Consider the following 12,614-nt stretch of genomic DNA (forward strand, 5'->3'; position numbering starts at 1 on the left):
CCTGACTCCCATACGTCACCCGCCTGGCTCCACCCGCAGCTGATTTTGCAGACCCAGCTCTGAATGGGGAAAGAGAGTTCCCTGCAAGAGTACGCATCTCTCTTCAGCCTCCTGGCAGGTGATGCGATACAGGGAGGGAGTCAGATAGAACTGGTCCTAAACCCACCTCTGCCTCTGCTAACCAGCTGTGTGCTTTGCTCAAGTTAGGCTGAGTCTCTATCTTTTCATCTGAAATTCTGCACCTGAAGATAGTGAAAAGTCTCAAAATACCAATCTTCTAGAACTAGAGAGTCTTCCAGAATCAAAGTCTTAATGAATACCTTCCAGAAAAGGAACATAAAGTATTTATCACAGTGCATGGGACACACTCGGTCTCTCTTTTCTCTTGCCTGGGAGACACAGCCCATCCTTATGACCCTTATTTGCTGGGCTCTTTTTAGGTGACATGACCAAAAAGCAGTCCAAAGTGGTGAAAGCCCTCTTGTGGCTCTGTGGGGTGGAGAACAAGGGCAAGGAGGAGCTGCCGAGCAGAGCAGACCCCATCATAGTTTCCCTGGATGAAAACCCCTTGGTGAAAACCCTTCTGGACGTCAATCTCATCATCTGCATCAGCTGTGCCATCTTTCTCTGGGGCTACTTTGCTTAGCATGGGGGTGAACCCAGGGGTCCAAGCTCTCAGTCTGCTATCAATGCCCCAATTTTTTAATGAAGGAAAAAAAATAATAAAGCTTTGTTTGTTTACCACCAGGCTTCAAAGGTGTTTATGGGCCACTTTCAACATGACATTTAGTTAGCCCTGTTCTTCTTTTTTTTTTTTTTTTTTAAATATTTATTTATTTGGCTGCATCGGGTCTTAGCTGCAGCATGCGGGAATCTTTATTTGCAGCATGCAGAATCTTTTAGCTGCAGCATGTGGGATCTAGTTCCCTGACCAGGGATTGAACCCAGGCCCCCTGCATTAGGAGCGTGGAGCCTTAGCCACTGGACCACCAGGGAAGTCTCAGCCCTGTTCTTCTTAAAAGGGAATGAAGGCTAGAAGCTGGAAAAAGAGAGAAGCATAAAGCCTTCTTTGTCTAAGAAGGCCAGTTATTCACTCTTCCTGTCCATCATATAACATCAATAGCCAAATTCAAAGGGTTGGACAAGCGAAGAGATGCCCAGCACCCCGCCGCCCCCCCCCCCGCCCCCCGCCCCGGTAGCCACATCCCCAGGGCTGACTGTTAGCACTTGATCTCTCTCCAGCTCACCTTCCAAGCACAGGGAATGGGACCTGCATTCTATCTCCTGCCTTTCACTGTTGCTGGCTTTGGGTGAAGGAATAGTTGGTGCCCAAAGGCTTTCTCATTGTGAAACTTGCCCCTCACTATGATCTCAGGGAAATAGACCTGAGTTGGTGCCCTGGAATCTTGTGCCATAAAAAAATCAGGGAATTGTGTGCACGTCCCAAGTTCTGCCTTAGCCTGGGTTTCTTTGCTTGATTCTCCACAATGATGCTTCCCTAAAACAAGTAGCCAGGATGGGCAACTCCACAATAAATCGTTACTGGACGAGGGGTAATAGGGCTTTTGACCTGAAGCACAGCCACCCCTGTTCTGTGGAGAGTCAGGCATCCTAATGACTCTGTTCTGGGCCCCAGTGGGGTCTGGTGGGATGACCTGTAGGGGCTGTGTGTGCCACATGCACAGCTAAGGGCAGGGGCAGCCAACAGAGTTAGCCCTGAGACCAACTCTGGGGTGGCCCAGGGCCATGAGATAGTACCCTAGTCCTGGGATTAAGGGGGCTGGGGGGCGGGATGGGTTAGAACCACTCACTGGCTTAGCAACTGGAGAATGAGTAGCTTCTCCAGGAAGCCCCGTTTCCCAGGAGCATGGACAGGAAGCCCTGGGGCTGAGGGTCACCAGCTCATCCAGTCACTCATGACATCTTTTGAGCTCCTACTCGATGCCCTCAACACCTGGACCAGCCTTGTCCAAAGGTAAAGGCACTAGCTCGACACCTACCCTAGTCGGAGGCCTGGCTTCTCCACACGGATCCAGATGACAGCTGTGGGTTGGACGAAGGCCCCTTGGCCCTCCCAGGGAAGGGCCTCTATGGAGAGCTGTTTGCTAACGTGGCTGCTATCCAGACCCTGTAACTGGCTCCGCAAGAGGCTGAGCTTCTGTCTGGGGCAAGTGGGCTCAAGGGGAGGCTGGGTGACCCTCTCAAGGGCCAAAGGAGGGGAGTGGGAGGCCCAGAAGGCTTCCCCAAATTGCCCCTCAGCCAAGCCTCCCCCCCAGCCCCCTGCCATGCCGAGACCTCTGCTGCCGCAGGTTGGGGTCAGAAGTGCGTTTTGGTGGGAGTTGTCACTGTGGTAGCTCAGGCCACTGCCATCTCTCCCCTGGATCGCTGCCACCAGTGTCCCGACTGGCCTTCCTGCCTCTAATCTTGCACATTCTCCAGCTCCAGGCAGAGAGAGCAAATCTGATCAAGCCGCCCCTCTGCTTGCTCCCAGGATCAAGTCCACACGCCTGGATGGGAATTTCCAGACCCCTGACAGCCAGGCCTCTTTTCAGCTTCGACTCTGATTGCTCTCCCTTCACAGTCTAGGGTCAGACCACACTCATGCTGTCCCACCTGTGGGCCTAACACAGTGGCTGACACCCTGTGGGCCCCATAAATATCCAGTAAGTAGGTCTTTGCTTCTGCTCTTCCCTCTGCCTAAACGATCCCCCCCTTCCTCTCCTGGCTACCTCTTATTCTAGTCACTGCTTAAACATCACTTCTTCCAGGAAGGCTTCCCCGGTCATCCCACACCCACTATGACATGCATCTTCAAAGCAGGTATCACACTTTATTATTGATTGCTTAAGCATCTTCCCAACTAGAGAGAAAGTTCCACGAGGGCAGAAGGCATCGCTTACACTGATGCCTTGCACAGCCTGGTGAATGGATGAAGGGATGACCTTCGGGACACAGATGTCTGGCTCCTTGTCTCATATCCTCCAGCCACACCCCCTCCCTGGCCTGGCTGCCCACCCCTGCCCAGGAACACCCACTATTCCCGCATCAAGTCAGTCCTTGAGGTCTGAGCTCGTGGAGGTGACTGAATGGCTGATCCATCACCCATCCTCTGCCCTTTGGAAACTGTGCAACTTCCAAACCCTCCTTGACCACAGACGATGGTCTCTAGGGCTGCCCATAGGACCCGCTCTCACCTTTGGGAAAGGCCCACAATCAGTCACCAGATCATGCTGACTCTGTCTCCCTAATCTTGTGTTCATCGGCCCACTGCCTCTACCTTATCGGGGCCCCACCGGCTCCTCTCTCCGGGGTGTCCTGCTGCTAGTCTTGGCCCCGCTTCAGTCCATTTTCTGCATCGCAGCCACGAGGACCTAAAGTACGAATCCGACAGTCACTCCCCTCCTGTGTCTGCAGCTCCCCTTGATGACTCCAAACATGAGTTATAAGGATCTTCACACTCCAGCCCCTGCTTCCCTCACCAGCCTCATTCCTTGCCCGTTGCCTGCTTCCCCGTCAAATTCCATGCTGTCGCTCACCTCACAAGCCATTCCTAGCATCTGGAGGGCCCACCTCCCCCTTCCTTTCTCCACCAGGATGGGCCTTCCTCCCACATGCGTCCACGGCTCCCCCACTCCGCAGTCTCTATCTGTTTCCTGGGTATTTGTTTGCAAGCTTCCTGGGGGCCGAGGCCACATTTGTATGGTTCAGGTTGGTTCCCCAGGGTCTAGGCCAGTATTCACCTGGAAGAGACATAGAATTATTTAGAAGACATGGCTTCAATTCTAGGCATCCTTGTATGAAAGGAAGAATGCTGTTTCTACCATGAAGTGATGTGAAAAAGAAATTTTGGTCATCAAATATAATTTATTGATGTGTATGAAAACTGAATTCAAATACAAATATAGAGGGTAAAAACAGAACCCTGATGAACTGTTTTGGTTCTTCCAAAAATATATTTGGCTCAAGTATTACCCTGACGTGTCATTTGTAATGACATTTTGATGTGTGTGGCAGACAGACCCCAAGGTGACCCTCAGTGATCCCCACCTCCTGGTGTTCATGCCCTTGTATAATCCCCTCCCCTTGAGTGTGGACAGAACCTGCGACTGACTTCTAACCAATACAATACGGCAGAGGTGATGAGATGTCATCTGTAATTGTATCACAGCATGTAGACTCTGTCTTGCTAGCAAACTCACTCTAGGGGCTGTCCTTGCTGGCTTGCTGAAGTAGCGGCCTCCCCAGGGAAGCCCACGTGACTAGGAACTGCAGGCAGCCTCTAGGAGCTGAGGGCAACCCCTCAGTGATGGCCAGCAAGAAGCCCTGGGCCTCAGACCTTGTGGCCCTACAAGCATAAGCACATGACTTCCGACAACATCCTGAGGGAGCTTAGGAGTGGGTCCTTCCCCAGTTGGACCTCCAGACGAGACCCCAGCCCTGGCTGACCCTTGACTGCAGCCTTGTGAGACCCAGGGAGAGGACCCAGCTAAGCTGTGCCTGGACTCCTGACCCACAGAAACTATGAGATAATAAACGTGTTTGCGTTCGTTTTTTTTTTTTTTTTTTTTTTTTTGGCTGCAACACATGGCTTGTGGGATTTTAGTTCCCCGACCAGGGATTGAACCCGGGTCCTGGCAGTGAGAGCTCCGAGTCCTAACCACTGGGCCACCAGGGAATTTCCACGACCACTTTTTGCCTTTTGGTTGCATTGGAACCAGTGGCTTCACTATGCCAGCAGATCTTTCTTTATCCTCAGCTCCATCACTACGATATTAGAAAAGTGGAAGCCATTGGTCTAGAAATATCTGTCAATGGGGTGCTGCCCAGTCTGGCGCAAGACCTCTAGACTATGAGGCACAGAGCCCACTTGAGACCGTGGAGTAAAGAGATGGTATAGTGGCATCTGTAAGAAGAGGGCGAAGGCTCCGGAATATGGTTACACAGCACCAGGCTCACGGTGCAGGTGGCAGAACGGTGGGAACAGACCACAGGTAGAGAACCTAGAAAGAGGGTTTGTCTTAAGACTTTCAAGTAAGAGCACTTATGGGACTCACTGGGCTCAGGACAGCACTGGGAGCTGGAGCCCCAGGAGTGGGACAAGGGTCCCCAAGGGAACCAAGGCCATCAAGGAGGTCCAGGGATTCAGTCATTCCAATTGCATCTGAACGCTTGGGAATCCACAGGGTATGGCCCAGCACAATCAAGGCAGCCAGGGGGATGCCCCGACCCCCTGCAGTCTCTGAAGTGCTGAATCAAGATTGGGCTAGATGGGTGTTGCTTGCAAGGGGTGTGTGGTGAGAGGCACATGTCCCCGACCCTGGTGTAGCTGTGGGTTGGGGAGCAGGAACAGAGGCCTGAGTACACAGGACTGAAGCTTCCAGGAGAAACTGTTCTATGGAGAAGGGAAGGAAGCAATCTGAAGGGGCAGATACCAGCAGCATCTTCCTAGAGGCCAGCACCTCCCTGGATGGTCAGGGATGGCCACGTAGGTTTAGATTACAGACTTCTCGGGAAATCCCTGGCGGTCCAGTGGTTAGGACTCCACTTCCACTGAGGGGGGGCCCGGGTTCTATCCCTGGTTGGGGAACTAAGATCCCGCAAGCTGTGAGGCAAAAATAAATACATAAGTAAATTTTAAAAATTAGATTACAGAGCTGTCTACCCCTCTCCCGCGTGTAGTGCCAGGGCAAGGTGACAGCGACGTGGCGCCTCCCCCGGCAGGGGTGATCACATCTCTGCAGCATCTTGCAGGTGCTTCCGCCGTGGTGCAATTACAGCTGACGTCCCACACTATGACTCGCCCATCCAAGAAGATGGAGAGCAGCCACTGACACACGTACAGGGGCAAGGAGGTTTCCTTTTTCTTTAGATTGGAGCTGTTGAGGCAGGGATATTGCTACAAACAATAGGAGAGTGAAAATGGAACACTGTTCTTAAAATAACGAGGGTAGGGTTTGCTGTATTTCAGAATCATTTTGTTCATCACGGCCCTTCCGTGTCCCCAGGCACCAGTGCCGTCTCCTCGGCAAGCACTGCGTCCCAGCTCCCTCCTGAGTGTGAGCTCAGGCATCCTGGAGGAAGCATCTCCAAGGTCTGCAGAGACACCTGACTGTGGACAGCTGGGCTCCTTGAAGAAGGGGTCAACGCTTATGAGCAACATACATCGAGACCTTTGCTTTCTCTATACGGTTTGTTCTAGAGCTAAGGGCAGTGGGGCGGGGGAGCAGAGAAAAAGAACAGGGATGGGGACTGCCCTGGTGGTGCAGTGGTTAAGAATCCGCCTGCCAATGCAGGGGACATGGGTTCGAGCCCTGGTCCGGGAAGATCCCATATGCCGCGGAGCAACTAAGCCCACGCGCCACAACTACAGAGCCTGCACTCTAGGGCCCGAGAGGCACAACTAGTGAGCCCACGCGCCACAACTACTGAAGCCCGCTCGCCTAGAGCCTGTGCTCCGCAACAAGAGAAGCCACCGCAGTGAGAAGCCCGTGCACCGCAACGAAGACCCAACACAGCCAAAAATAAATAAATAAATAAATTTATAAAAAAAAAAAAAAAGAACAGGGATGGTGTATGAGGAAGGAAAGAGTAAGCCTTCAGCAAACACAAATTTAAGATACCGGGGAAAATGGGTCTACAGGTACGTATTTTCAATGTAATTAATAAGTGCAGGGAGTACTTTGGGGCACAGGAAACTTTGAGTTAAGAGGAAAAAGCGACTGCCCTTTTCAAGTTAAACTTAAGTCAATTCATAGGGGAAGGAGGTGTCCAGGGGCTTCTGAGCGAGGGTCGGGTCACGGATGCACCTAGTGAGCAGTTCTATCAGTGGAGCCGCTCAGGGCAGCCAACATGGCAGCATGTGTTCCAAAACATGACGCCAAATCTGGGCCACGGGGAGGGGCTATCGTCACAACAGCCATCCAGCCCATCGGCCTCGCTTTGCTCCAATTCCCCACCCACTCTTCCCAAGTATTTCAATCCTGGGAAGGAAGTGTCTTCCAGTCACTGGAAAAGGATATTCCCCTGGAACGTAATGGCTCTGACTCCTGCCCTAGGCCTGTGGGGCTGAGTACTGTGAGTTGGCCTCCAAGGGTCTAAGTGCCTCTAGACAAGACAAGTGTCTCCGGACAGGAAAGGCTGTCAGGACTGGTGAGAGCAAAGGAAGAGCCCAGCCCATGGAACATTCGCTAAGAGACAGCCAGTCTGGGCAGTCTCTGGGTCACCTGGTGGCTGGTCTCACTGCTGTGACCTTGCTCGCCACTCTTTCAAACTTCTACATTCACAACTAGACCCCCAGATGTCCCATCCACAATTCTACGTAGTTAAGTGACAACATGCACACACACAATCCACAGCTTTGCCTCTAAGAATGATGAAGTTTTCATATAAACCACAGAATATATTTAATTCAAATTAAACATGAAACTAGAATAATGTTCGGTCCTTATCAAGTAGCAATTACATTGTTTAAAAAAAAAAAAAAAAGAACAGTACATTTCCGTCTACATTCTGGCAATCCAACAAGGCCAAGGCAATCCAGTTTGCTGAGGTGACGGATCCAGCAGTCACCACCAATGCTTGTGGTTCTGAGGGGGTCGGGGAGACACAGACCATACTTCATACAAAATGATTCCGTAGCATGTCCGAAGGAGAGGAACCTCCCTTGTGATATATAAGAACGGAAGTCCAAGTAGCAGGAAGCAGGTGACTTGCGTAATGGATGTACTTTATTAAATAGATAGTTAACGCATTGCTTTTTATTCATTCCAAATTGCTGATGGCGCTGCCTGAATTAACAGCAGTGACAAAAGCTTCCTACACATGCCTTGGCAATGATACTCTTTCCACTGCAGGTATTTCTTTTTTCTTTCTTTAAAAAAAAATTTTTTTTTTTTTTTTTTTTTTTTTTTTGGCATGATTCTTTCCCATGTAAAGAAAGCCAACTTCTTCAAGACACAGGTCATTCAGCTTTAAGTGTCAGCCTCGGCTCTCTCCTCAGGCTGTGAGAAGGCCATGTCCTGCATGGTGAGGCCTTCTTTCTCCCTCCACTGAAAGCTTCTCGCTGTTTGGTCTGGGAAGATTAACGCCTGCCTGCCCCTGCTCCACTCGCCAGGCTGGAAGGGGTCAAGGGCAGGGGGTGGCTTTCTTCACAGGGCAGTACTTTCTGTATCATTGTCCATATCCAACAGAATGCGGCCGGGCAGGTCTTTGCTGGCTGAGTCTGAATGCGTTTCAGGAAAGATGCTGCGAAGCGGTTCTGAAACCCTAGAATTGGCGTCTGGACAAAAACACGAGGAGACACGGTATCAACGCTTGGTAACACCCAAGAGGCCACCCGAGGAGAGGAGAAGCTGGAAAGTCTGAGAGTCAGCCCATGCACGCACACACCCCTACTAGAGGCACCATCAGCCCTGAGAAGTTGAGTCAAGCCTTTGACACCCCAGGGGCAGCCAGCCACGCGGCACAGCCCCACCTCCTGGCTCTGGTGGTCCTTTCTGTGAGCACACGGCAGTCCTCAGAGATGCAACCCTGGAAGGATTTGCTTGCTGTGACTGAGAAGAGGAAACCTTATTCCTACCAATGTCTCTAACACATTAATTGAAATCTCCTGACAACATCTGGGCTGCAGGAATAGCTGAGCTTCACTGGGAAAAGTTCCCTCCTCCGAGGCTGGTGAGTGTCCTCCTGTTATTAATGCTATGCCCTCAACCTCGGCACTAGTGACATTTGGGGCCGGATCACTCCGGGCTGTGGGGCTGTCCTGTGCACTGGAGGATGTTTAGTAGCAGCTCTGCCCTCAACCCACTAGATGCCGATGGCACACAGCTCTCTTTCCCACAGTGTGACAACAAAAGATGTCTCCAGACGCTGCCAAATGTCCCTGGGGTGGGAGGGGGGAACAATCACCCCTGGCTGCAATCACTGAAGTGGGGCACCAAATCTCCTACGAATATTAATTTTCTCATCTAGTTCTAGTATTGGGCTGGCCAAAAAGTTCGTTCGGGTTCTTCTGTTAACATGGAAAAACCCAAACGAACTTTTTGGCCAACCCAATACTTATATACCTCCAATTCCTTTTTCACGTCTTATTATGTTGGCTGGAGCTCCTTCTGCAAGACAGTAAATACACGGTCCTCGAGCCATCATCCCTCGCTCCCATGCTCACAAGACACCTTAACCAATCACAGCCCTCTTCCCCGTGAGCCGGTGAGCCTCAGATTCCTGCATTCATAAACAAATACTTCCTGGGCACCTCCCACATTCTACCTGTGAGGACACAACAGTGAACAAGCCAGACACAAATTTAATGAAGCCTACAGCCAAGTGGGGGAGACAGGCCCTTCTGTCTTGAAGAATTTGTTTCTCTGGTGGATGTGAGTTCTAACAAATGATGAGCCTTGTTAGGGATTTTAGGGCTGGTGGAAGAGAGAAGGGAGACGTTCAGATTTGTGGTAGTTTCACTTTGCCAGGTTAGAGCTAGTCATGTAGGGAGCAGGGAGGGAGGGAGAGTGGGAGGTGGGTGTGCTGGGGTTTCCCTGTTATGCTTAAGAGTTGCTTTTCTGTACTTGCTGTGGTGCAGTTACACCGTGTCTGCCCTCGCTGGGAGCTGCTTTCGGCAGTACTTCTGTTTTACCTGCTCCTCCCCCACACAGACAGAGCTGGCAAATGCAGGTGCACCCTGGGAGGCTCACTGCTTGGAGACTGGTTCCTGAGCCGACACGTGCCCACAGCTCTGAGCTGCGAGATCCACTTACTTCCTGGGGCGTCCCTTTACTCTCAGTGACTCCTGGGTTGGAAGGCCCATCCCTCCAGGTTTCCTACGCACCACAACCCAGAGAAACGTCTAGATTTATGAAGGTGCCAAGGTGTCAAAGAGTTCAGGTGCTGGATGTCATTTCAGACAATTCAGGTCTTATAAATGTAAAACCAACTGAATGGTGCTGAATTGCACTGTCTAATGGTACAGTCAAGGGTGGTCTATGTGCACAGAATACAGGCTGTCTCAGATTTGTCCTCAGCAGAATGAAAGTCAATGAGGGCAGGGACCGTGTCTGTCTTGCTTACGGTGTGTCCCTAGTGCCCAGAACAGTGACTGGTTAATAGCAGACGTTCAATAAATGTTGTGGTTCTCTGTCTGTCTGTCTGGCTAGATGGATGGAAGATGGATAGATAAAAAGTCATCCAATCATCTTTCCAAAGAGTCTAGACCAACCATCTCTCCAATCCTCTTTTCCGATAGCCTCATGTAAAGAAGTAGCCATGTCTTGAAGACAACACTGATACAAGAAATCCACTGTAAATTCAACCCCTTTACCATTATCCTAACTCAACAAGACAGATGGTACAATCAGCCAGTGTCTCTTCTTGGCCCAAAGACTTTACAAGGAACCATGGAACTGACATGCATGATGCAAAGGGAGTGTACATACTAGTTAGATTTCTACTTATTAATACCTATATTTACATGCAAACTTAACACCTATCAGCCACAGACCCTTTTCGGAGGACAAACTTGCTATCTTTCCTCTTCTCCTTTTTTCTTTTTTTTTTACTTCACAAATAAATAATTTCTGGATTTGTACTTTTCTGAATTTCTCTAGCTATCTATGATGAACACACATTACTTACATACTTAGAAAAAAACTTTCTGGCTATAGATTTACACAAGGCATCATTTTTCATTATATGCATTCCATAAAGGGCTGGTCTTTGAGCATATTGCTTGGAGCTAAGTTCATATGAAAGATATTAGATTAAAAAAGAAAGAAAAAACCACAAAAATACAAACCAGAAAGCAGAGCAAGAGGCCCAGGTCACAGCCTCCGCTCACAGGCAGAATGCCATGTGATTCACCACTGCTCTGCAGCTCTGACTAATGTATCCTGGTTCCTTCCTTTTTTGAGCATCTTTATCCAGGAGTGGACCCTCCGAGGGTGGGAACTGGCATTCTACAATTTAGAGTATGGTCCTAGAAAGTTTGTCACTTCGACAATTTTGAACATGTGCTTTAGGTTGTAAACCTCCCCTTCAGAAAGGCCAAGGTTATTCTGATAGCCACTTTGACAGGTAACAGATCCAAATACTTCGTTGAAATCAAACATTTCAGGCAGGGCTGCAGGGTGAATCAGCCCCCTCCCGACCATTAAATCCTCCTCTAAACTGCAGTCTGAGGGAATGACTTCCCTGTAGTCCTCAACAGTTTTCTAGGGCTGTGAGAGGCTTACTCGTCTCTGAGACACTGAGTCAACTTTTTATTATTTCAGTCAAAGGAGAGATTCTGTTCCAGTCTCACTGGATGTTTATCTTGACATGATTCTGACATCTACTTATTAAAAATAAAGTGCAAGTAGAAGCAGAAGCCACTTAAATGCCCAACTATGAGCAATAATACATCTGCTTAATGAAATATTATGCAGTCATTGAAAAACTACATTATAACATGGGAAAGAGCATGTGATGTAAGGTAAAATAAAACCACAAAATCAAAATCTGTATATGCCAAATAATTATGATTGTGCATCCCCTTGCCTTTTAGAAAAAAAAAAAAAAACTAGAAGGAAAAAATAAAATATGAATAGTGGACTTTTTCAATTATGGAAGGGTGATTTCTTATTGTTTCTAGTTCCCCAATTTGTTTTAGTATCATATTTATTTTTTAAAAATGCATTACTTTCATGATATAAAAGGAGTTTAATTTTAAAAAGCAAAGGCTGTGAGAACCAACAAAGTGTCAAGTGTCTGATGACTACTATTGTGACTCGTTTTACCACCGTACAGTGGACAAATGACTCACTAAATTAATCTCAGGCTCACTAAATTAAGAACATCTTCTACTCCAGAGCACTGTCTTTTTAACCCACCACCAAGTGGCACATCAGGATCAAAATATGGATTCCTGGGCTCCAGACCTCCTGCGTCTGTGTCCCGGCATGAGTTTTTAAAATGGTGACATACGAATCTAATACCTAGCTCTGTATTATCTTTTTTTTTCTCCATAAAAATGATAATAAATAGCTACCATTTACTTAGACCCCCTGTATATTAAGAACCGTACGATGCTTTTCTTATTTTATCTACTGTAATCCCTTTGAAAGTTATTCTCACAAATGTCACCATTTTACAGATCAACCAGGTTGTGCGGTGCCATTGTTACACAGAGTGAGCTGAAATTTTAATTCAGGCTTGTCTGATTCTAGTGTGTGCTCTTTCCACTACCCCTCAAGCCTGCCCAGTACAGAAAAGACTGGAAGTTAAAGAGGTAACAAGACCAGCCTGGTGATGACGTGTTGCATGTCCGTGAACACGCTTAGTATTCAGAGTACTTGGCAGCAAGCATGAACAAAGCCAGCCTCCTTTAGCACATGCACTATTAGTAGGGGTGCAAGCAGGCAGGGTTAGAGTGACTGGTTAATATCAGGCATTAGTGCACAAATATGATCATCAAGTAGCAAAAATGCTTTGGCCAATCAGGTGCCTTTTCCTTACCATTAAATATTCCAATTTCAGTTCCTACTGAATATGGCAGGTCATACATCTAAATTATTTAATAAAATGTTAAATTAGAACACTCTTGGCTAAAATCTATTACTTTAAAAACAGCAAGATGTAAACTC

At 48.6% G+C, this 12,614-nt stretch overlaps 2 protein-coding genes across 10 annotated transcripts in view; one reads left to right on the forward strand and one right to left on the reverse strand.

Moving 5' to 3' along the window:
* SLC5A11 (solute carrier family 5 member 11) overlaps positions 1-721 on the forward strand; it is a 53,368-nt gene extending 52,647 nt beyond the window's left edge. For all 5 annotated transcript variants that reach the window (XM_068524020.1, XM_068524021.1, XM_068524022.1 and 2 more), the window contains one exon: positions 441-721. In XM_068524020.1, coding sequence (XP_068380121.1) covers positions 441-646 — 206 coding nt within the window. In that variant the 3' untranslated portion in view covers positions 647-721. The remainder of the gene's footprint in view (positions 1-440) is intronic.
* A 7,047-nt stretch (positions 722-7,768) lies between these two features.
* The window catches only part of ARHGAP17 (Rho GTPase activating protein 17), a 90,663-nt gene continuing 85,817 nt past the window's right edge, over positions 7,769-12,614 (reverse strand). For 3 of the 5 annotated variants that reach the window (XM_068565422.1, XM_068565417.1, XM_068565418.1), the window contains one exon: positions 7,769-8,278. In XM_068565422.1, coding sequence (XP_068421523.1) covers positions 8,148-8,278 — 131 coding nt within the window. In that variant the 3' untranslated portion in view covers positions 7,769-8,147. Of the gene's footprint in view, positions 8,279-12,486; positions 12,536-12,614 lie in introns of all 5 variants that reach the window. The other 2 variants (XM_068565421.1, XM_068565419.1) reach the window with 2 other exon arrangements.

Source organism: Eschrichtius robustus, chromosome 16 (assembly GCF_028021215.1).
Source record: "Eschrichtius robustus isolate mEscRob2 chromosome 16, mEscRob2.pri, whole genome shotgun sequence".
Lineage (NCBI taxonomy): Eukaryota > Metazoa > Chordata > Mammalia > Artiodactyla > Eschrichtiidae > Eschrichtius > Eschrichtius robustus.